The 25175-nt window shown below is 40.6% G+C and overlaps 1 protein-coding gene across 2 annotated transcripts; it reads right to left on the bottom strand.

Moving 5' to 3' along the window:
• Positions 1–70: 70 nt before the first annotated feature.
• Positions 71–25175, bottom strand: CHODL (chondrolectin). Of its 2 annotated transcripts, XM_079972087.1 has the most exons (8): positions 24575–25175; positions 6447–6759; positions 5880–6037; positions 5233–5280; positions 4764–4847; positions 3533–3635; positions 2045–2123; positions 71–972 (listed from the first exon to the last, which is right to left on the bottom strand). In XM_079972087.1, exons 1-8 carry the CDS (start codon positions 24669–24671, stop codon positions 970–972), a joined length of 885 nt encoding a protein of 294 aa, XP_079828213.1. In that variant the 5' UTR covers positions 24672–25175; the 3' UTR covers positions 71–969. The 2 variants fall into 2 exon arrangements, with proteins under 2 accessions (XP_079828213.1, XP_079828212.1); XM_079972086.1 differs by lacking the exon at positions 2045–2123 and having other exon boundaries at positions 24575–25174.

Raw genomic sequence — 25175 nt, 5'->3', positions numbered from 1 at the left:
TCTTTATACTAGACCCTGGACATTTCTGCCTTTCCTGACATAGCAGAACACAGGTGGGGAAAGTTTGTAAATTTAGGTCGTCAACAATTGTTCTTAAAATCTAGTTACTTGGCACAGCAATAACTAGGGATCTTTGCCTTCCCACCCACCCCACCCCCTTTTTTTTTGTTTCCAAGGATTGAATGAATAACTTGCCATGGGCAGAATGACTCAAGTTGCCCCTGGACAAGCATAATATCAAAATACCCTTTCTGCTACCAAAGTGTACTCATTACAGTTCATCAGTTTGTTTCCCCATGGTTTTGAAGTTTATCCTTGCAGAATAGCACAGTGTTGCCAATTGTCTTTAGTAATGTAAGTCAAAGAACAACAGTAAAATCACCTCCTTTTTCAAATAAATAATCCTACAGTCAATATTTTTATCAAATTTTTATGCAAAGATAAATTATTTTGTTACACTGTAAATTTATATTAACTGAATTTACAGTACACCCATTAATAAGAGACAATACAACGTATGAGAAACTAACAAGGAGGGAGTTAAAATTTAAACTAGAAATGACTGTTTAGAAGTGACATATACAGTAGACATTTTTCCATATATATTCCAAATGCTCTTTCCATCTCATTACTATCTGTAGCAGAGTCATTTTCCATAGCAAAATAAATGCATTCTTTTTTTCTTTTGGAGTGCCATGTTTTGCTACTGAATTCAAAATCAAACATTGCATATAAAAATGATCTGAACAATTGCCTCAAGGGGGAGCTTCCAATTCATTTTGCTGATCCATTGCACTTCCAAGCCATTCCAAGCTAAAATCTGACATGACATTATAATAGATCCTGAATGGAAAAGTGTAATTCCTGCTTTCTTTTCAGTCATATCTCTATACCTCCATGCTGCTGTCTTTCCGTGTATTCTTAGAAATCCATAGCGTAGACTGGTCCGGACTGGTTTTTGTTCTTCCTTTACTGGAAAATTAGAAACAGAATTGTACATACATGCATTTATTATGCATCTATTCCTTTCATATGTTCATGTAAGTATGCAATGAAAGATGGGTGATGGTGCACAATAAACAAAAGTAAAGGCTTTCCAAATGGTCTCTGCTACTAATGTTGCTTGGTTGGCCTCCTGTAAAAAGATTATGCACTTAGCAGCTGGAAAGTGACCTCACACTTGACAGGATGTTTTTCTTGGTAAGGAAGTATACAAGATGAGCTATCAATGCTGTGCTTTCTCACAGATCTATCACCTATATGATCCTCAAAATCTATGCCCACCCTCAGGCAAACCTTAAAGTCTAAAGCTTAGACCCAGTAAGCTTCATGTGGTACTTTACATATTTATCTTACAGTACATTTATTCATTACCTGATCTATAGCTTCTTTGTATTGAGTCAAAAATTCCTAATGGTAGTTAATAGCCATAGCTGTTGAAGCAGCCCAGTGGCTTTCCTTCTTCAATCCACCACTAGCAGTGTTATACTTTGAAACCAGTTTTGCAGTATGCATTTATTTCTCAGCTAACCTAAGGGCACTACATCCATAATGTGGAAGCTTCTTTTCTATGGCTCCATTCAAAGGCACTGCAGCTAAAAGCCTAGCAATACATTTGAGTCCTTCCCATACAACTATTAGTCATCTGAGATGCATGGGTTGGAACAATCTGATAATAAAAGCACAATTGATCCCAACCACATTGTGCCAAACCTTTAGAATTTGCCACAGTGCCATGGAATGAAGCAAGGAAAAGTTACTCCCAATCTAGTACTGCTGCTTTTAAAGGACACTTTGAGTGGGATGTCATCTGAACAAAGGTAGCAAAAATATGTTCTGAACCAAGTGCATAGATTGAACTATATCCATAGATATAGATCAACATAATTCCAAGGCCACCAAACTAAATGAAGCCAACTGAGCCCTGGTGAGGAGATTCTGTCCCTGTGCAAAGTTTCTTGGAAGAGTGTTCTGTAGATCACAGGAGTTGCCAGGAACCCTAGCTCTACCTTAAAAATACAATCATAGAAACTGAGAAATATACCAAGTTAGAATCTAAACTTTCTGCAAGGCATTCAGATGATAATGGAGATGAGTCATTGAAGCAGTTTCTCCTTGCTTCCCTAGAAGAAAGGAAAGGGAAAGCCACTAAGCATGAATGAGTTGCTGGTTTGCCATAAAGCACAGGAGAAATGCTCAGTGTGGATGCTTCTCGTGCCTTACTTTGGTTTTAGCACTACCAGTGGGACCATGATAACTTTTTCTTCCTTTGAGAGCAAGTGCAATATAGCATCCTGTTGGAGCAGAACTTGGTCTGTTCTTGACATAAGTTTGCTGCTGAAATGGCATTTGTGCATCAATTCCTACCTCTCCTTGCAACTTTCAGTCAGATATGCCTGTGTTGTTTTCCCAACCCGTTTCAGCTCCACATCATTGACTGCAGCCAATTGGTTAAAGAAATGTGGATGATGTAAGTCTGACTAAACTTTATGGGGATGAGGACAAAGCTCAGCATGGGATCAAATCCTTGTGTTCCTGCCATTGCTCTTTCTTCTGCATAGGTAGCAGTAGCAGCAGTACCCACAATATTCCAAGACTATATACTGTGGTTGTGTGCACATCATACATTTAAAGCACATAACTTCCCTCATAGAACCCTGGGGACTTTGGTTTGCTGAGGGTACTGGAATTGTAGCTCTGTGATGGGTTAAACTACAGTTCCCAGGATTCTTCAGGTGGTGTCATGTACTTTAAATGTTTGGTGGGTACACAGCCTGTGTCAGAGAAAGTGTTTCAGCTGATTCAGCCCTAAAAAACAGCCTGTTCTTGTGATCCTTTTGATAACAGAAACTAACCAAATATTCAAAGCTGGGAAACTCACTGAGTATGATTGACCTTGATTTCTTCTTAAACAGACTTTTGAAAGGAAAAGCTAGGGAGGTATCAGAGCAGGGTAGAAAAAGTAGTAAGTTCAGTTTTGCATTGTAATCAAGTACACAACAAGGACCTTTTCTCCTATCTAAGGGCTGTTTGCTTAGGCATTGGGTTTAAATGTTAGTTTTCTAGTTTCTATACTATACAACAGGTGTGTGGAAGCAACAGCCATCCAGATGTTGTTAGACTTTTATCGGCCCCAGGCAGCATGGCCAAAGAGCAACAAAAATGCAAAATGTAGTCCAATAATATTTGGAAGGCCAAGGCTCCCCATGACTAATCTACAAAAGCAATGAGTTCTTTACACTAGCATGAGAACAGCATTAACTTACTTAGAACAAAAGGTTTTGCAAACTCAATATACCTGCTATTAATGTTGAACATTGAACATGATGATGTGGCTACATTATTAAATGTGGACTTCCTGCCATTTTAGTCAAGGCATAACACTGGGATAATATTCATTTTCAAGTGCAAATGAGAATGGCCTTGCTTTGTGTGTGGAATGGCCTTGAATATGAGTCAGTTGGGAGGATTAATTTTATAATACATGAACTTAAGTTCCAAGACACTCTTTCTGTCCAGTCATAATAGTTACCTTTTATGCAGCATCTGGAAACAGCAAGTCCCGAAAGCCACTAATATCAACAACAGCAGTGGTATAGTAGGTATAACAACATAAATTAAATTGGGAATTAAACCTACAAGAAAAAGGGTTTCATTATTGTATTTTGCTTGAAATCATAGGCTCTGCTTGCACAAATTCTCTTGTACTGCACCAGTCAATCACAACAATCAGAGATCTCTTAAGCCAATGGCTCACACATATGAACTAGCGTGATCTAGTCCATGAAATCTTACAACCCAAGAGGTATCCCATCTTAAGGACTCTACTCTTCCAATTTTCAAACTGTAGGCTGCAGAACACTACCCTGAGGCTCTTTCAAGGCCTCAATGAAAAAACTGGTCATGGCAAAGACATGAAAGACAACTTGCCTGCCTCTAAAGACTTTTCCACATAAAGTACAACTGTAAAAGTTTTGAGAGTGTTCCAGGGTTTATCTTCAATCCTGGCTAGGGCTTTTGGTTCTCACCATTTCCTTTCTGTGTTGAGCGGTGGCAGTGGAAGCAGGGAGTGCTGAACCCAGTCCCATGTATGATTGGTAACCGGATGGTCAACCCAGCACGGGGACAGGTTGCTTCAATAGTACCCCACCTCCAGCACTACCTAACAATGTAGGGGGAAATGCATGCCCCCTACTTCAGCATCATAGCTGTAGGCAGTTGTACTCAGCAAACAACCTCACCAGCCACCATTTATAAAAGCCAAACAAACAAAACAAGAACCTGATTGGGAAGGTGCAGAACTTTAGCAAAAAGCTGACTTTCCAAAACTTGTTCATTAACCAAATGTTTTGTTAGATCATTTTTTAAATTAGTTATTCTGCAGTCCATTAAGCTTAATGGGCTAGATTAAGACTTGAACATGCAGAACCCCCTGCAATTCATTCACTGTGTGTGGCTCTGGAGTAAGAATGAGAGGAAACTGTGGGAGAAAATACTTGGCATATTGACTCTGGCTGTTTGCAATGTGATGTCTATCCTTGACAAAAAGCATTTCCCCTTAAAAACCCAAGTAGAGCTATTTGCCCTGCAGCAACGACATCTTGAATTCTTCTTCTTTTTAAAATCCCAGCGCTCAGGTTCATTTTAGTTTCTGGGAGTACAGCCAGTTTATTCATATGATGAATAAGTGGGGTTTGCATGTCTGCAGTCTATGCTTTATATTTAAATATTACTCAGATATCAGAATCATATGCATCAATTACCAGTTTCAGTAACAACCACCGGAAAATGATCTTCTGGCTTGCTTGAATCGTGAGGCTTCCCTGCTGGCACCGTTGGCTGGGCTTCTGTGAAAGTAATTACATATTTTAAGAAAACAAAATCGAATTCCTGTGTTGGGACATCTGCACATATTACTGCACTTTGCAAAAGCTCCAAAGGCAACAGGATTAATCAGTTTTGAACATGAATACGTGTAGGTGATAAACTCGTCTAAGGACTTTACTGTAACATAGGGATAACATCTGGAATAAGAGTTACAAACTGAAATATTCCAAAATGTATCCATTCACTTATAAAAACATACATGGTAACTATTATTCTCTACAGGATTCATTGTTTAGCTGTTCCATGGCTACTCTGCTTTTCCAATCTATGGATTGTTTTGCTTTTGGAAATGATGGATGAGATTCTATTGCTTTACCATTGCAACTCAATCCAAACGTTTCTTACCATAATCTGGATCTGCTCTGTCTCCTAATTCTTTTTCTAGGATGTCATCTGTTAAAATAATATATAAACAAGGCAGGGAGGAATAGGTTGTTTACATTTTTCAGGCAATCCTAAATTTAAATAAGCAGCTTTTCAGATACTTAAAACCATATGTTGACAATTGTGTTCAGTGGGATAGATTTTTGTACTTAAGGACACAATACGTCCTGTAGCATCTTAAGAAGTACTTAATTAGAGTTGCAATTCTATACCTACTTCCCTTGGAATAAATCCCATTGAACTCAATGGAATTTATTTATAAGGAGATATGTATACTACTGTATGGATAGTTAATGCAAGATCCTATGCCTGAGGCAGAAAATAAAATAGTGTGTAATGATTAGTTTAACTTCTGCTAAAGTCTAGGCCTTCTGTTAAAATTTGAAGCAGAGTGATGTTGCCTCTTAGTAACAGAATAACATAGTAACCCCCCCCCCTGTTTACATTTTATCTTGCTTCTATACACTAATCCAACTAAACTGTGAATTTCACCTGTCTTAATGAGATACATGGCCTGCACTAGGGTAAAGTCACCAGGACTTCAAGGGTTTGAAAAGTCAACCAGAAATCGCACATAACATCTGAAGCTCATCTTCAGCATTTCCTACCTGGACCATATTTGCAGATAAAATTGTGCTTCATGTTGCATCTGTCATCATTCCATTGGTAAAGGTAAGGCCCTCCCAAGCCAGGATTTGCAGTTGGTTGATGATACATCACAACACAAGCTTCGCTCCCACAGGAAGGCTCATCTGTATACCAATTTCTATAACAATACACAAATTAGAGTAAAAATTAGTTAGAAAACTATTATTGCTTGTGAGTCCGTTTTTGCTTTGCTAGATCTAAAAAAGGGACCAGGAGTAGCTCAGTGGTAAAGCACATTCTCTGCAGGCAAAACATCCAAGGTTCAATTCCCAGCAAGGACTGAGAAATACTTCATTCTGAAGCTTTGGAAAACCACTGTATGCCTATGAAGACCAGAGGTAGCCAACATGGTGCATTCAAATGTTGTTGGACTACAATTCCCATCATCTTCAGCCTACATAGCCAAGGGCTAAGGAAGCTGGGAGCTGCAGCTTAACATCATCTGAAGGACAGCATGTTGACTGCCCTGGATATAAATAATACTATGCTAGATTCAGCAGCAACAGCAAATGACACAAAATATTTACCTGAAGAGTGAATTGCTTCCATCTGTCCACTTGTAAAGATCAGGGCAGGCACTTGATGTGGTTTGTCCCTCACCACTTCTCCATAGCCCGATCCAAAAGTCCCCGTCAGAAATGCCGAGGCCTGATTTTGTGAGGTTCTGCAGCATGTTTTCTATTAACTTTTGCTCTGTTTCACTTTCAAGGCTGAGGAGTACTCCGCCATCTATTTCACAGGCCAGGCGAGCCTCCTGGAATCCCAGACGTCTGGACAAGTCTTGGAAATAGGCTATCTTGTAGCAAGGGTGTGTTGAATCACCATAACATATTTTTTGCCCTAAAAAAACAACCACACACCAATATAGAGACATGCAGTTATAGGTTAATGGAGACTTATTTCATAGTAAAACAGCATATAAATGACATCTGGGTACATTCCCCTACTCTCGCACCATCTTTTATTTAACTTTTCCCAGAATTCCATGCTAATGATTGAAAAATTAATAAACAACTCAAAAATGTTATGTGCCTTAAAAATGTAAGAATCTGATAAGATAACTTTTGAGACGCCATGGGTACAATATCTGTGAAGGTTACAACCCACAAGAGCAGACTAGGGGGGGGGGAATCAATGAATCATGTATACATTTTCATTATTATTTTTTGTGGGAGCCATGAACATTTTTTTGTGGAAAATGAAAGAACTGGAATGACATGAAAATAACATCTTTCCTCCATTGATCCTCTCTACCCTAACTGCTCTGCTCCTATCCAACTACAGAGATTGATGAGCAAAAGCTGTCTCCTGAGCAAATGTCACATGATAGGTCCTGAGACAAGTGTAATTTGAACACTCATCAAAATGCTGATACTGGTCCTGTTAAAATGGAACTGGAAAGGACCTCATCAGAAGCTTAAATGGAGTGAGTTTCAATGGAAGCATCCTTTCAGCTTTTAAACAAACTACAGTCCTCCATTATGAATTCAGAGAGCTGTGATTTGCACAAACTATGGTTTAACTAAAACAAACCAGTTTGCCCAGTATTCATGTTTTAAATACTTTTCTAATACACCCTTCGGGATCTAAAGCATGGTTTGTTCTTGCAAAACCTTTTAAGTTATAAAAAATAAAATAAAATGGGGAGAGGGTTCAAGGGTATGGGGACACCATTGAGAATGCCCTGTGTAAGGTGCCTGCCCAAGGTCTGATCTGAAGAATCATGAGGCCACCACATTGCTGAAGCTAAGCAGTTCTGGCTCTGGTCAGTGAATAGATGAAAGACTGTCTTTGGGAAGCACATGAATGCTGTCTTGGATTACATAATGGAAGGAAAGTAGGCTACAAATGTAAGAATATGAACATATAAGTATTTGGTTTATTGATTGGCTAGAAAGCAGGACCTCAGATGTTGAACTGAGCATCTGGTGAGGCTCATATGGATGAAGGTGGTCTTTCAGGTATCCTTGGCCCAAACTGTTTAGGGCTTTAAAGGCTAAAACCAGCACCAGTAACCAGAAACCGTGATTTGTTCAAAAGCAGAAATGAATGTTTCTAATCCTCTCCTTGTGACTGTGAAAAACTATAAAAGGGCAAAGTGCAGGAACTCAATGCTCACACAGGTTCATAGCAGACATAGCATGAAACTATGGTTTCCAAACGACCAGTGCTATTTTTCTAGAAACCTCAGCTAGCAGCAAAAGCACTAAGTGGGCTGGTCCTTGGGTCATGTGACACCTTTGCTGGGTACCAGTAAGTTTTTGGACGCCAATCAAAGTGCTTGCTGGCACTACTGAAGTCTACCAGGCTTGAGGCCAGAATACTTAAAGGTCTTCCTTCTTCCATTTTAGGCTCTATCTCTGAGCACATCTGATAAGGTTATGCTGTATATCTTCCCTTTGTCTGCAGTACATCCAGTAAGAATGTGGAAGGAGACCTGCTCTGTGATGGCTCCCAGCTTATGTAACTCCTTGCCTAGGTAGATATGTCATCACCCACCTTACAACATTTTCAGTGCCTTTCTCAAAACTTCTTTGCTAGGCTAATACACATGGTTATGAGCTGGAAGCAAGGCTGTATTCAAATGTGAGGTTTGCTGTGTTAGTTTTACTGATTATAAGGCTAGAGTTTCTATCCCAATTTCTAATGTTCCTTTTGCACTGCAGTACCAGCTGCATTATGGAACTGTGGCTTTTAGATTGACATACTGCCATGTCAAGCTGAATTTTGAACAGCTGGGATATTGCCCCATTTTTCATCACATGGAACTACAATACAAAACTCAGCTTTCCAAGTTATCGGGCTTGCGAGTTAATGGGGTTGCAAACAGATTAAAAAACAACAACAATTAGTATGGAAATAAGTGCTAAACCTCCACCAGATTTCCAAAAGTGGCTTTTATGTCATGTGAAATACCACATAAAAGATTAGAAATTATTGGCTATGGAAATGTCAGGGAAACAATAAAGTGCTGTCTGAATGCAGCCCAAGTCCTGCTGAACTTAATGGGGTTTACTTCCAAGAATACATGCATAGAATAGCACTATAACTTGATCACTTAACCATTATTTTTTGTTTTGTTTTGGGTTCAGTTATCTGCCACCTCTAGCTGCATTTTAATTGCCAGGTTTGGGTTTTGATTGTCATATAGTTCTAAATTGTTGCATCATTTTAATCTGACTTTACTGGATTAAATGGACAGTGTGATAGAAATCTAATTCATGGGTTGCATATTCTGATTCAGAGATATGTGCACACCACTGCTTGTCCCTCATGCCCAAACACATGATTAGCCCTACCATATATGGCAGAACTGGTCAACTTTTCAGTGCCACATGTGTGGTCCCAATTCTGCAACAGAAATTCATATGCTACCCTAGGCTGTGGTCATGAGTTATGGCATCCAGACAAAGGAACCAAATGTACATTTGTTAGTAACCAAATTCACATTTATCTAACACATATATATATGTGATGTTTAATATGATAAATATATCTATGATAAATATTATATCTATATTAATATAATAAACACCCTGTTTAACAATATAGTATAAAGTTAAGACACAGAAACAAGGTGATCCGAATAGTTTAAGGAAAACAAGAAACAAATTGCAAACTCAGATGTGGACTCAGCCTACTGAAAGAATCACAGCATCATCCTTGTTTTATTTATTTTTGTATTTTCCCATGAAAATATAATTTAGACCAGAAAGCTTTATACCTACCACATCGTCTGTGAAATAGCCAACAAATACCATATCAAAAGCATGCAATATTGAATGAAGGTAGGCATGCATTTATTCCTTGCTGGCTTTCATGAATGAATTGACTCCACAAAGAGAAAGCATATCTGGTACCAGATAAGGCCAACAGGAATGGGATAAGAGGAGAGGTCCTCTTATGGATCAGAAACTACCGGTAGTTAAATAACAGGAATAAGAATATATGGACAGACTGCATCAAGGAGAGATGTGAACAGTGGGGTCCCCCAAGGATCTGTATAGGACTAGTGCTTTTTAAACATTCATAAATTATCAGTAGTTCTGGGGGAACAAAATGATATCCATATTTGTTCATGATTCCCAAATTGTTCAATGTTCTTAAAAGAAGTACAGTGGTACCTCGGTTTAAGAACAGCCCTGTTTACAAACTATTCAGTTTACGAACTCCAGAAAACCAGAAGTAGTATCCTGGGTTGTGAACTTTACCTCGGTCTAAGAACGGAATCCAAACAGTGGAAGGGCACCGGCAGTGGGAGGCCTCATTAGGGAAAGCGTGCCTCGGTTTCAGAACGGTTTTGGTTTCAGAACGGACTTCCAGAACAGATTAAGTTTGTAAACTGAAGTACCACTATGTAAGTCCAAGTAGAAAGTGATTTACATTAGAGCAAAAAGAATCCTAACCACATAAATGACAATGGGATCTGAGGTTATGGTGGACAACTTGATGAAAACATCAAACCATTGTCTGACTGTTGTGTAACTAAAAATACCGTTATCAAAATGCCTTTATACAAATCTAGTGTGACCACATTTGAAAGACTGCCTATAAGTCTGATTATTTTTTTAAAATGCTACAGAGCTGGAATAGAGCAGTAAAAATTATCAAGCGGCTGCAGCAACCTCTCAATGAGAAAAGGCTACAATCACTGAGACTTTTAAACTTATTTTTAAAATGTAAGTAAACTGTGGGAACATGACAGAATTATGCATGGTGTATAAAAGTACAGTGGTACCTCAGGTTACAGACACTTCTGGTTACAGACTCAGCTAACCCAGAAAAAGCACCTCAGGTTAAGAACTTTGCTTCAGGATGAGAACAGAAATTGCACGGCGGCAGCGGCGTGGCAGCAGTGGGAGGCCCCATTAGCTAAAGTGGTCCTCAGGTTAAGAACAGTTTCAGGTTAAGAACAGACCTCCAGAACGAATTAAGTTATTAACCCAAGGTACCACTGTAGATAGAAGTCTTTCTCTCTTTCTCATATAATACTTAGAGCCCATTTTTCCAATGAAGATGTATGGTGGAAGAATGAGGACAAATAAGAGGAAGGACTACTTCACACAGCACTTAGTTAAACCAAGGAATTCTCTACCAGAGGGTGTGTGATTTTTGCCACCAATCTGGACAACCTCAAAAGGGAATTAAAGAGAGCCATGGAGGATAAGAAACTGGAGAGTTTTGTTGGAGAGGCAAAGAGTGATGTTGACAAATGCCCATGAGTTTTAAAGAAGAGGGATGTATGAGAATCCATGGAAGATCATGAAATTAACAGCCATACCCTCAAATGCTACATAATAGGCAACGGGTTGTCACAGCTGCTGAAAATGATGATAACAAATTCATTGATATCTCTGTTAATGTACCAAAGTTATTTTATTCATCCTACAAGTGGTCCTGACTACCTAAACGTCACACACAATTTCAGCTGGAGAGCTAACATGCCACAGAAAATGCAAAATGTGAGCTGATAAATAGAAAGAACAGATCTCTAGGGTAGCATTTTGACCCATCCATGATGTATCATATGATTAGCAATCATCCTTTCCTATTATGTTGTCAGAACTTTGATCCGATTCAGAAGCCAATCTTGTGATGCATTAAGTACTATTGATGTTTCACTAAACCATACCCTTTTTTTCTTTTTCTTTTTTGTTCCATCGATGGGCTCTAATCTGCATTTTAGGATAAATCACATTACATTATGTCTCTTCAAAAACTACTGCCGCAGCGTAATTTCATAATTGTACTCTGTATTCATTAGTAAGATAAATATATGGAAACTAATAGCTTCTTTTCCGCTAAGAAACATCTTTCTGCTTCAACATTTATGCTGGTCTTTCATCCCTCTAGCTGGTTATCTTTTGCCAAGCCGGCACAAGATGTGACCCATAAAGCTGAATTCTGATGACCAACCAGGTATAGAAACCTACCTGGTGCCTAAGAACACACACTTTTGATGGTCTCAGGTAGGAAGCAAAACAAGGAGGTTGATCAAATTCTTTGTAAGCTACCATACATGACTTGGTGAGTCAGGGAGTGACTATTTAAAACAGTGCAAGATCCCCTGGGGAGATATATTGCCAATATGTTTTTTCTAAGTACACAAATGTCCTACCTAACTACATCCAGAGAATCAGAACTTAAGAACATCTTGCCTGAGCATCCAGAATTTAAGATTCCCTTAAGCGCATGAGACACAAGTTTTATGGTAGGAGATCTCCCACTGGCCATCTTTTCCAGCAAATGAATCTGGGTTCAAAACTATTCCCCATGGGCACAGCTGAGTCACTAATAAAAGACCATACACTTAAAACGGTAACTCATGTGAACTAAACTTAAAACACGAGGGGTAGTAGAGAAATAATTATATATCTGCTTAATAAAATAGGAGAAATACTATAAATGCAAAGAAGAATGCGTGATAAAGAAATGATAAAACAATACGGATAATAAAGAACTTTGTAGAAATAAAGAAACAGTACAGCCATGTAGAATTAAAAAGATAAGAAACAAATGAAGCCAAGCTTTCCTCTTATCCAAAGCTCCCTTCTAGTCCACCTACTTAAAAGTTAAATCAGTCTAGCCCCTTCTGAGTTCCAAAGTACTTCATATCAACCACTACAAAGGGCCTGGTGAACTTTTTCTATCCATCACTCCCCTGAGAAGAGAGGCAGAGAGTGTATACTCCAACTCACTAATCCTGAACTTCTTATATTGAATTCTCTTGATCTCTTGATCCAAGTACCCTGTTCTAGTTACTCTGCTGCAAGATTATTGTTTTGCTGCATGTTTTAAGCTATGGATGTTCAGAGTTGAATGTTTTAAGGATTTTACACATGATTTTTGTAAATGGATGGAAGCCTATCTTGGCATTAAGTGGTATATAATTAATCAATATTCATCAATCAGAGGTGAAGCCAGACCTTTCTGTGTTGCTAAGAGGTGGGAACTATTCCACTCTCCTTGTTTGCAAAATAAAAAATAAAAATCAGAGGGAAAGTTTAAGAACTGTCATTGTGATTTGTCCCACTATCTCATAAACAAATTTTGACTCAGAATATTCTCAGTTATCTCTACCAAACGTCTTATGGCTTCACCTCGTGATCATCTTCTCAGCCTTTTATCAAATACTGTAACAATCCCTTCCCTTTCCTTGTTATTGTGCAGGTCCCACAGTCTCATATACACAGTGCCTTTCCTCAGCAAAATTCACATTAACCCAGGGCAAAAGCAAGGTGTGGTTCACGTAACTCACTCAGGAGCACATCCCAGAAGATGCACATCCTAGTTAGGGGTTGATAAAGTTGGGTGGTATATAAATACAGATAAATCAAATACTGTACATGGATGTGTAAACCCATTCTGAGCAGTATGCATCTATCACCTATAACCTAAAGTGTCTCACTTCCAATTTAATGCAATCACAGAAAAAGTGAGCTCTGAAAGAATCCACAAAGAACAGAGCTCTTCAGACCTGGGCATACGTTAGTACTGTATCAAAGTTTATTTGCACATCTGACTAAAACAGACTCAGCATTTTAGTTTTCACAGATTTCCAGAAGAAACGCAGAAGTCTAATTACCTGGATCAATACACGATAAATGGTTTTTCAACCAGCAAATTGGTATTATGCTGAAGGAGCAAATGAAACACTGTTTTACTTGTTGGTTTAAGTGGTATGCCTTTATCAAGGAAAAAGCCCTACATATTACAGTATTTCCTGAAGGCAATTGTGCGCCAAACTATTAAAATTCTGACAGCTTTACCGTTCTAAGTAGAAAATGTCTATTTTTTGGCATTAGTTCCACTCCATATATTTAATACTGTATGCTATAAAATGTGAGGCTGAGACCCATTTAGTTGTTTCTGTAATAGATGCTTCCCCCCACCCCCATTTGATCTCATGGACCCTGCAGCTGTAAATTATAGGATCAGTATTGGCAGACAGCCAGAATTCTGTCTAAGCAGAAGTCTCTTAAGAATGTTCCAGCAGTCTCAAACTGGTGGTATCTGTGGCTTCACAGAGATCTTGAAGCATAACTTGAAACCTAGCATGGGACACACTCTCTCTAAACAAGAAGCTAAAGGTTAACCAATGGTTTTCCTGTTGGTCTAGTCAAAAGTGGCACACAAGCTCTTCTCAGCCTTGGGGTTTTCTACTTAACATACCCTAGCTGCGCTCTGGTTCAACAGAACAGAGAATAACTTTAAGGCATATATGTATGTGTACACTCATTTATTTATTTTCTCTACGGTCACTCAGATGAAACTCATGATAATTGTACTAATAATAACCAGATGGGTGGGGTATAAATAAATTATTATTATTATTATTATTATTATTATTATTATTATTATTATTATTTAAAGTGTTTGTATTTGAATAATATGGTATTACTAAATTCACATGAAGTTGCTTCTCTTTCTGCTGTGATGTTTTTAACCCTCTTTTTTTTTTTAGTAGAGGATGTTCTGATCAGTGGGAGACCTTGTTTTCAATGGTTTTTGAAGCTAGATTCTGAAGCTGGCTCTGGACCTAATTCACCTGTTCAGCTCACCTGCTTTTCTCAGCATAACCTGCCTCTTTCCTCTTTACCTTCCTGCTGCAGATTTGCTTGTACCAGGGGCAATATAAAGATGCCTGGCAAGTGCTGTGGGAATGTTCAAGGAGGCAGAAGAGGCTATATTGTTTATTAATATCCTTCCTAACTCGCACTAGCAAGTTCCTTTACTTAGCAGAGCTTTACATCCCCCTTTTAAACGCACAGCGGATAGCTGGCTGCAGGCTTGTTTAAGTCTCTCAATATGAGGTTCCTGGTGAGTTCCTTATATCTTTCTTAAAAGAATAAAAACACCACAATCTTGTTTAAAGTATATAAAAGAAGTTTACTCACATCATCAGTTCACAATTGGATTCCTGAAGGCAGACTTAGTTACAAAGTATATGCATGTGAATCTATCCCATATGGGGATAATCCCAGTGTCCTCTGTTGGCTAAAAGCCAACAGAGCATTTCTAGCTAAAAAGCTGCTCCAACGACGTAGGAAGTCAAAGAGAGAGAGAGTGGCAGCATGCCTTGTTCTTTTGTTACCTGGACAGGTAAGGTCACGCCCACCTCTAGTCACATGCAAAGGAAGTATGTCCCAGCCAGGAGTAAACAGTAAGTTTTCAACTGGCTGGACCAAACATTCCCCCGCATGTCTACTCTAGGAAAACAAGGAATGTTGTACTTGACTGCTACTTATGTATCACATCCCACAAGTGCAACCCATATTTACGGTACCTAGTGGAACATGCTCATTTCACTTCAAGTAACAGAAACAGCAGATCCTCTACAGCAGCTGCACTTATTTTCTGTGGCCACAGTGATCAAGGGTCATTTTTCTAAGCTGAAATCATTGTGAAGTATCACACTTCCATGTTGCTTTTCTTGCTTGCGGAGGAGATAACATCTTAGGAGGACCACTGCTTTCATCAAGGATCCTTGGTTTTTCAAAGCTCTTGATGAATATGCAGAAAATCAGAAGTCTTGCCAACTATGTTTTGCAACATGATTTGATAAATCACGCTAAGCTTCTTCCAAGAATGTTATTAAGAATCTAAAAACATATATTCATCCATTAGTTTGCTCTATCTTCTAAAGTAAGTGAATAGATCAAAAGCATATTTGAAAATGGCCAATCACACCCAAAGTGAGTCAGTGTGGCCTCATGGTTATAGTACTGAACTGGGGAGACAGAGGGTCACTTTCCAAGCCACCAATTGAGCATTCATCCTAATTTGTTTGCAGGGTGACTAAACATTACTATTTACTGAACACTCATTTTTATTTGTTTGTAGGGAAGTCAGATATAGCAGTTTCGAAATACTCCTGGATTTAAGGCCTTGGGCAAATGCCTGTCTTACTGCCTAATGCTCCTCATAGCTCCGTTGTGAGATAGCCTGGGATGGAAGTGGCACTGTGGTCTAAACCACTGAGCCTCTTGGGCTTGCCGATCAGAAGGTTGACGGTTCGAATCCGCACAACGGGGTGAGCTCCCGTTGCTCTGTCCCAGTTCCTGCCTGCCTAGCAGTTCAAAAGCACACCAATGCAAGCAGATAAATAGGTACCGCTGTGGCGGGAGGGTAAACGGCATTTCCGTGCACTCTGGTTTCCATCATGGTGTTCCATTGCGCCAGCAGTGGTTTAGTCATGCTGGCCATGTGACCCGGAAAGCTGTCTGTGGACAAACGCCTGCTCCCTCGGCCTGAAAGCGAGATGAGCACTACAACCCCATAGTCACCTTTGACTGGACTTAACTGTCCAGTCCTTTACCTTTACCTTTACTTTAGTCCCATCTATTTTGCTGCCAAAATCTTGAACATAAGGGTGATACAAGCTTGACAATGGGAAACCAACCTTAAAATTAGGTAGTCTAATTCTGACATAGCGCTGCCCTAATCAGAGGTATTGCTTATTGCAAAGTTGTAAATGCTTTCATGCTTCAGCCAGTTGTAATTCTTTGTAGAGAAGCATAAGTCACAACCTCCTATTCAGCGTGAAGTGGTGATGTGAATTCAAATGTCTTGGATCAATATTGCAAAGCCTTTAACTAGCTCTAATGTGAGCCAGGGGCTGGCTCCAGAAGCTGTGTAACTTCCAGAGCTCTCTTCTGGAATGTGTGAAGTAAAAGTAAAAGCAAGAGTGTGCCTGAGCATGTGCAGACATAAAGGCATTTTTGAATGTTACCGCAGTGGTTTGAGAGCTATGATTCCATGAGGTGCCTGTTTCTTGGGCAAGAACTCGTGTGATCAGCTACAGAGTAACTGCTCATAGAAAAGCAAAAAGTGTCGACACAGATCAGATGCTCATGCCACAGTGTTCAGAGGGATCTACCATTCCATACGGACTGTGAAACAGATTGACATGCATCTCCATCTACTCTTTGGGCTACTGTAGTTATTGTCTGCCCATTATTAACACAACAACTATCTCTGGAATTGTGCCACACTTCTGTTGCTGATATTTCCATTTTAGTAAATGGCAACTTTACACACACACACACACACACACACAAACACCGTGAATTATTTTTGATCTTCAGAGATCTTATTTTGAGTACTGTCACATAAATATTGAAATGTGCACTTGACAAAATCAAGAAAATATCACAAATAAAAGGGCAAAAATAAACTGACAGCAAACAGCAGTCATTAAGGCATAATGGCTTTGATTAATACATTGGTTGTTAAGTGGCTAGTAAAGAGATTAGCTCGGGTATTTCCTGCCCAACAGATACTTAAAGTAATTGCATTTTTGCAAACTGCATTATCATCACTTTATGTGCTTTATGATGTCATATGTACAGCAATGCGGGTTATGTAACACTCAGCAGTTTTTCCTAACCCTGTCTTCTCACTTTTCTTTTCTTTTTTAAGGACTGGTCTTCAGCCAACTCCAGGCATTCTGAACTACTGCATTGCAAACAGCTATTGTTGCCAATAATTCAATATGAACACAAAATTAGCATAATGTGTTTCCCTATCATTTCTTATAGCACTACCACCATGAGAAAAATTGCTACAGGGTAAATTACGAGGATATGAGATAAGGCATGGTAGAATGTAAAAATGCTGCAAGCTACCATGAAGTATCATGAGTTAGCAGAGATAAGAGAACAGAATAGAATAATTTTGCTCTGCTGAGGGATAAGGAGCATGCAGTTCTCAGGAGCTCATTTATGAAGCCCACAGATCAAATCCTTTTCATCTCTACCATTCTATCATTTTGACATTATTACCAGTGTTCTTTTTTTTTTTTTTTTTTTTTTTTGAGAAATACTTATAGCCCTTGCAGTTGCAGAGAGAGTTTTGAATAAATAGTGGGAGAAATGTCCATCATATTCGCTGATAACAACCAAGCTGCCCATCTCTTTTCAATCCTATTGACAAAAGGTGAATTGGGGGGAGCTAATTTCATGGTGAGAAAAGAAAATAATGGCACTATTACACATCAGAAGTGCACTGAAAACTTGAATCAGGGGCTACTACAAATACAATTGGCTCCAATGTGCATTTTATGTGATCTTGGCTTAACTTGCAGAGATGGCATTTGATTGCAGTTACCTTATTAGTCCTAGAGTCACACCTGTTGAACTCAATTAGACACCTTTCCAGTGATTTTATGGAGCGTTCATTTATAACCCAACAAAGATTATGTTCGCTGTGACCAGGGATGGGAAAATATATCCATTTCATTTTCTCTCTGTTTCTCATTTTTAAACTTTTTCCTTTAAAAGCAAAAAAAAAAGTACTCTTGAAAATTATTGAGTGTTTTAGTGTGAATTTCTCCTAATATGCCATTTTGCCTGTTATAAACATTTTTTGCAATTTCCCCTAATATAATGTATTATTCTGTGTTACTTTCACAAATATATACTGGTACATGCAGTTTATGCACCCTAGTACAGTGGTACCTCGGGTTACATATGCTTCAGGTTACATACGCTTCAGGTTACAGACTCCACTAACCCAGAAATAGTACCTCGGGTTAAGAACTTTGCTTCAGGATGAGAACAGAAATCGTGCTCCAGTGGCGCGGTGGCAGCAGCAGGCCCCATTAGCTAAAGTGGTGCTTCAGGTTAAGAACAGTTTCAGGTTAAAAACGGACCTCCGGAACGAATTAAGTACTTAACCCGAGGTACCACTGTATATGCATCTGTGTACATGTTACTTGGTTTGGAGAACTGCCCTCCACAGTTTGGGAAAGAGCAAATTCTAAAGGATGGCTCTATTTTGGTTCACATACTTCTTCAGCAAATACAGAAGAGGTGGGTTTGCCCTTAAATGGCAACTGAGTCAAAATTCTCCCCACCCCTACTGTGGCCTACAGTTCAACCCTGACTAGTATTCGTAAGTCCATGGAACTAGTTCCTGGAATCCAAGGGGGCTTTACACACACACCCCAACAGCTGTCACCTCTCCCATCATGTTTCATAATACACCTCAAAATTAGTCTGTGATGCAGCAATGAGGAGGGAGTCAACTGTTCAAAATAAAAATAAAAATCCTTTGACTGCACATAAACCCTCAGACAAAACTTCAAGTAGCTCTGCTTTCAATATGGCTTGGAAATCCCCAGTCCTCCACAGCAAAGAGCCAGTCTCATTCAACATAGAGATGCTTACGTCTGAGTAAACAGGCCTAAGACTACACCATTAGGAATACTGGTGTATATGTGGAACAAGCTACAACAGTGGTTTATAGACAGGTTGACAGCAATAATTCAAGAGCCTTCCGAAGGAGGATTTATTCCAAAACAAATTGGGCCTAATCAACCTTTTCTTGTGCACCTGGAAGTCTCCTTCTGTGATTGGCACCTCCTCATTTGGTCTTCCTGCACACATACAGCAAATAAGTCCATTAAATAGGCAGGTCTAATCCCATTAAAATTAACAGGCTTAAAGTGCTTAACTTTGTTTGGAATTTGGTTGCATGGTGTAGTTTTGAGAACACAACTTCTTTCTATTGTGTACATTCTTGTTATAGACTATGATTTTGTATATAGTGCTGCTAAGTTTATCCCAGAGAGAGGCCCCAAAAGCAGAAATCAATTTTATCTTAATGTTTAAAAAGATCTGGAGAACGTTACTGTATATATACAGAGAGAGTCAGAGTCTGCTGCTGAAAAGGCATAAGAATTGGCACCAGGTAACCTTTGCAGAGGAGAGTGTTCCATAAGTGAGGCATCACAGCTGAAAAGGCTTTTTTCCCTGAGAGACACCTATCTAACCTCTAATAGCAGCAGCATCCCGAAAAGGTCGATTTACTCTGATGTTAACACAGGAAATGTGAGAGGAAGAGGACCCTGAGGTCCCAAGGCTTATCAGCAGTGTGAGAAACTTGAAGGAGCATCTCCACCTCCATCGTTCTGCCCGAACACTGAGGTCCAGTGCCGAGGGCCTTCTGGTGGTTCCCTCGCTACGAGAAGCCAAGTTACAGGGAACCAGGCAGAGGGCCTTCTCACGGTCACTACAATGGCATGTCTAGGCATCTTTTCTTTTTTGCAGTGAAATGTATTTGTTGTTTAGTCATTTAGTCGTGTCCAACTCTTCGTGTCCCCATGGACCAGAGCATGCCAGGCACTCCTGTCTTCCACTGCCTCCCGCAGTTTGGTCAAACTCCTGTCTTCCACTGCCTCCCGCAGTTTGGTCAAACTCATGTTGGTAGCTTCGAGAACACTGTTCAACCATCTCGTCCTCTGTCATCCCCTTCTTCTTGTGCCCTCAATCTTTCCCATCATCAGGGTCTTTTCCAGGGAGTCTTCTCTTCTCATGAGGTGGCCAAAGTATTGGAGCCTCAGCTTCAGGATCTGTCCTTCCAGTGAGCACTCAGGGCTGATTGCCTTAAGAATGGATAGGTTTGATCTTCTTGCAGTCCATGGGACTCTTAAGAGTCTCCTCCAGCATCATAATTCAAAAGCATCAATTCTTTGTCAATCAGCCTTCTTTATGGTCCAGCTTTCACTTCCATACATCACTACTGGGAAAACATAGCTATGGTTTTCCCAGTGAAATTTATTATTATTATTCACTTCATTACTAAAGCGCTTTATATTTTTAAGAAAAAAAGCTGAAAGTGGTTTACAACACATTAAAACATCAAATGAAACAATCCAGAATAAAGCAAATTCAAGCTTCAAGGAAAATATTTCAGATCCTTCTCTGGGTGACATATTTGCTTTTCCCATACTTATTTACCTACCGGTACTTAATTTAGGTTGCTGCCCCATAGCAGAAATACTATAGGAAGCCAGTGTGGTGTAGTGGTTAGAGTGTCGGACTAGGACCTGGGAGATCAGGGTTCAAATCCCCACTCAGTCATGAAGCTCACTGGGTGACCTTGGGCCAGTCACAGCCTCTTAACCTACCTCACAGGGTCATTCTCAGGATTAAGTGAGGAGGGTGCTGAACCATGTACCATACTCCTTGGAGAAAAAGGTGGGATATAAATACAGTAAAAAAGCTCTTCTGCATACCTGCTTAAGAGAGCTGGAGGGACCAGCCAGATGGAGATGTCAGTCACCAACCTGGCATCCACATAGTCACAGTTGGACCCATGCCAGTCTCAAAATGCGCCTGGCACCTGGGGGTTCAAACACTGCTTATCAGGCTTTAAATTGCTCTTAGAATTTGGGGCTGATCGACAACAAAGCTGTTTCAGAACTAGCAATATGTGTTACCTATAGCTCATCTCAGTTAGTCTAACAACAGCATTCATAAATTTTCAGAAAGTTTCAAAGGCAGCTCAGCACACAACCATAACCTATTCAGGCAATCACCAAAGTAAGGATGACTATGGCTTATCTCTGCTTAAAAGGGACCACAGCTGGTATACCAGCCTTAGCTAATGGAAAATGTTTTGTGCTTCTTAAGCCAAGTAGGCCTCTGGTGACAAAGCTGGGTCAATCAACACCCACCAAACTGCAAATATGATCCTCTTGTAGGGTTCGATCCTCCCAGAATGTGTTGAACCCAAGCCAGACAAACTACCCAGCAACATCAGCTCCATCATATCTAGACTGAGCTTATTTCCCTCGCCCTCATCCATGCCATCCTAATTCCCAGACATCAATATTTTGCACTTCTAAAGCTTTGCTTGAATAAGATAGGAACACGAAGTAGAGCTCCATGTTACCAATGTATTGAATGCCCCTCTCTCCAAATCCCATAATCATTTCTCTCCATCAAATACTCTCACTCTCGCATTTGTCCTGGGTTGTTACAGGCAATGGACACCTCCTGAGTGTCAGCATTTTGTGGAAAGGAGTCAAACCTTACCAGAAATTTAGGTGTGTGCAATTAAAGTGGATCAAAGCACTCTGTTACCATGGCACAACAAATCTACACTGAAAAGTGTAGGATGAACAAATAGTTCATGGGACGATGTATAAACATCATGCAAGCAAATCAGGATGAATTTTGAAAGAATGCTCATGGCCATATAACATCACCACAAACAAATGCTCAACAAAGACAAGACATAGTCTAACTGCAGCACAAGCTTTCTGCAAACAAATCAAGTTGGGTACTTCATAAACAGGTTATCTGAAGACACCAAAGGATTCAGCACCAAGGCTACAGTTGTTGCACCTCCTGTACAGTTAATTCACTAAAGTCCACTCCACTTTTCTTCCCCTTGTGTTCTGGTGGAAAAGAGGTGGGTGGACAAAGAGACTAGTGCAGTACTTTGAAGAAGTTGCCTAATACTTTAGAACTTTTAAAGGGATGGCCACTGTCTTCAGGTAAAGACTTTGCAACCTGGAGATGGTACAGAACTTTTAACAGTTCTGCCTGGCATCTGAATGGACAGTGTTATCTCCTATGAATTGATTAATGTTCCATTTGTATAGTGGCTTCCAGGCACAAAGCTCAGAAGGGATGGCATGAATTAATCTCCTGTTTGCTACATGCAACTCTCTCCCCTCAGCTATTATCACAATCGAGATTTTGAGGGGCCCGTGGATAAGATGCCTTCAACACTTCCCCATTCCTGCATGGACTTGCTTCCCTGTGACTGCTGTCACTGACTTCCTCTCCCTGAGACCATCTTCACCATTGCCCAAAAGGGCAATGTTCCTTCTTGTTGTTGCCACTGAATGAACAAGAAACAACAGCCAGATAAGCAGAGACAGGGGATGGGGGGGGGGATCTGCAGTGGTCCCCATAACTGTGGTGGCAGCCTTGACAAGCTCCTGACACTGAAACCCCCTGGTGCCTACATAGCACCTTAAGATTGCTGCTGCATGTGATCAGGAGCTGAAAAGGATCAGAACTGGTTCTAGGTTACGTGAACTATTTAAGCCATTCCTAAGAGATTCCCTGGAATGTTTTTCTTTTCATTTCATTTTAAAAGTGGTGTGTCCAATGACGAGGGGTCTAAAGGTTCCTGCTTCTTGTGTTCATGTTTCATGAATCTATTCTAATTATGGAAAACTGGAGCATAACTATCACCTTATCCAATTTCTAGTCCCTTGCTTCCTGCCTGACCTTTCAGGAAACCATTAGAATTGGACTGAAATGTACCCTATAGAACACACTCAGGTAATAATATGTACAAGTCCATCTAGAAAATAGGCACACACTGAATCTGCACCAGGGAAAGTTAGCTCTAACCTATCAAAGCTCCTTGCATAGTAAGTTTGTTGACCTTAAAGATACAACTAGATTCTTTATTGCTTATGTACACTGTATCTTTATGTGCAGGACACACATGGCAGGTTCCAGCTCCTCCACCACTTGTATGCAATGAATGGATAGGCACAGTATATTTCTCATATTTATGACATATTTCACATATTTATGCCAAATATATAAGGAAGGAAGGAAGGAAGGAAGGAAGGAAGGAAGGAAGGAACTTTGTGCCGCAGTTGAAAAACTTTGTACGTTAATCAATATTTTCTTTAAAATTTCCTTAAGGAGCTTTTCAATATATGAAGATGGCTTCCTAATTATAAAGAATTGAGCAGTTCAGCAAATTCCCTGTGAAGTTCTTTCCTTGGAAAGAAATATTCAAGGCAAGACAATCGTATCATAGAATGGGAACCCAATGGTCATCTAGTCCAACCCTCTGGAGATTGGGATCATCTGAGGAAGCTGTAGAATTTTCCAATACTGATTCACGTCAAAGTTCAGTAGAAGTACGAGCTCAGAAGTTTAGGACACCACCCATATACCCCTACCACCGACTACTCAGGGTGGAAGTCTACATCTGGTAGCACACATGGTTCTTCAGAGGTATTCTTGCACTGATATATTTCCCACCACAGACCATGCCACACAAATCCTTATCCACAAACATGAATGTGGATTTTGGTGGTTACTGCAGACAAGCAGGAACTGAGAAAGTTGTCAGGTGTGATGGGCATCTCTCTCACACCACTCTTTATCTGGTATTTGAGCCCCCATCCTGCTTCTCTGTATTTGATCCTCTATCCTACTTTTCAGTCTCTGAACTTTTTAAAAATGAGGGACAAATAGACTCTCTATAAATGGAGGACAAGTCAGAACAAAACCTTTTGACTTAGGAGACACAATATAAGGGACATCAAACTTTCAATCCCCATATTTAAAGATATGAATTGGGGATCTCATCTTTGGAGTTTCCAGGATTGAGGATGTGATCTTTCCGCAAAGTCAAATCATCAACTTGGGACAAAATCGAGCCTTTTTTCACTCGCCAGAAAACAGCTGGTCCCTAGTGCCAGTGACACAATGCCAAGACTGCGTTCCCTGAGTTCCCTTTGCTTCACTGAATCAATAGAGCGCCACCCGCTTGAAAGTAAGAGGATCCCCACCAGAAAGAGCCACCTTTCTGTTTGGGAATCTCTAACCACTGTTCAATGATCAAGTTGAAAAGCAATGAAAGAAGGAAGGCCTGGGAGAGGGGTAAGGATTGTACCCGAATATCCGGAGCACTTCGGGGGTCTTTATACAGCAGGCAAAGGGCCCTGCAGAGGTTGTTGCGCTCCAATTCCCAACAGTCCCAGGTCGCATGGTCAATGGTCAGGACTGATGGGAGTGTGGAGTCCAGAAACATCTAGAGGGGGTCCCAGCTCTCTCGCTGCTCTCCCCCAAATAAGAAACCAGGTTCCTCATCCCTCCCTTCAACTCACCACTCAGGACTCGCAGCGAGAGGCAACTCTGAGCCCACAGCCAACAGTAGCCCAGCAGCAGCAGCTGGGGACGCCTTCCGCGCGGAAAAGGGAGCATCGCAGCGGCCGAGGGAAGAGGCGCTGGGCTTCTGAACAAAGTCCCCGAAGTGACAGCAGCAGCAGGTTAGGCAGGCAGGCACCCTCAGCGCCTGCGCAACGGCCGGTCCTCCGCGGGGAAGATGCTCCAAAGCGGGTCCCTTCAAAGCGCCAAGCAACTGCAGGAGCAGCAGCCGCCTTGAGGAGATCCCTGAGAGCCAGCTGTTGCCCTGCCCGCTGCCGCTGCGCGCATCTCCGTGCGCCAAGGAAGCGCGCGCGTTTTTGCAGGACCCCTTTGGGCGAGAAGGAGAAGCGTCTTGTCCAAGGGAGGAGGAGGAGGAGAAGCAGCAGGAGCAGGAAGCACTGCAAGGTCTCCCTTCTCCTCGCCTTGGCCTGCCTGCGCCTGGAGACGCTGGACGCGCAGGGAGAAAGAAGGCGCAAGCTGCTGGCTCCTGGTTATATAGCGGCTCCGGCCAGCCTCCCGGAGCCTCCGCGTTGGGCAGGGCCAGCCCCGCGACTATCGATT

Source organism: Podarcis cretensis (assembly GCF_951804945.1).
Source record: "Podarcis cretensis genome assembly, chromosome: 4".
NCBI classification, from domain to species: domain Eukaryota; kingdom Metazoa; phylum Chordata; class Lepidosauria; order Squamata; family Lacertidae; genus Podarcis; species Podarcis cretensis.
Note: the sequence above shows the minus strand (reverse complement) of the source record. Positions and strands in the feature narration are given on the sequence as shown.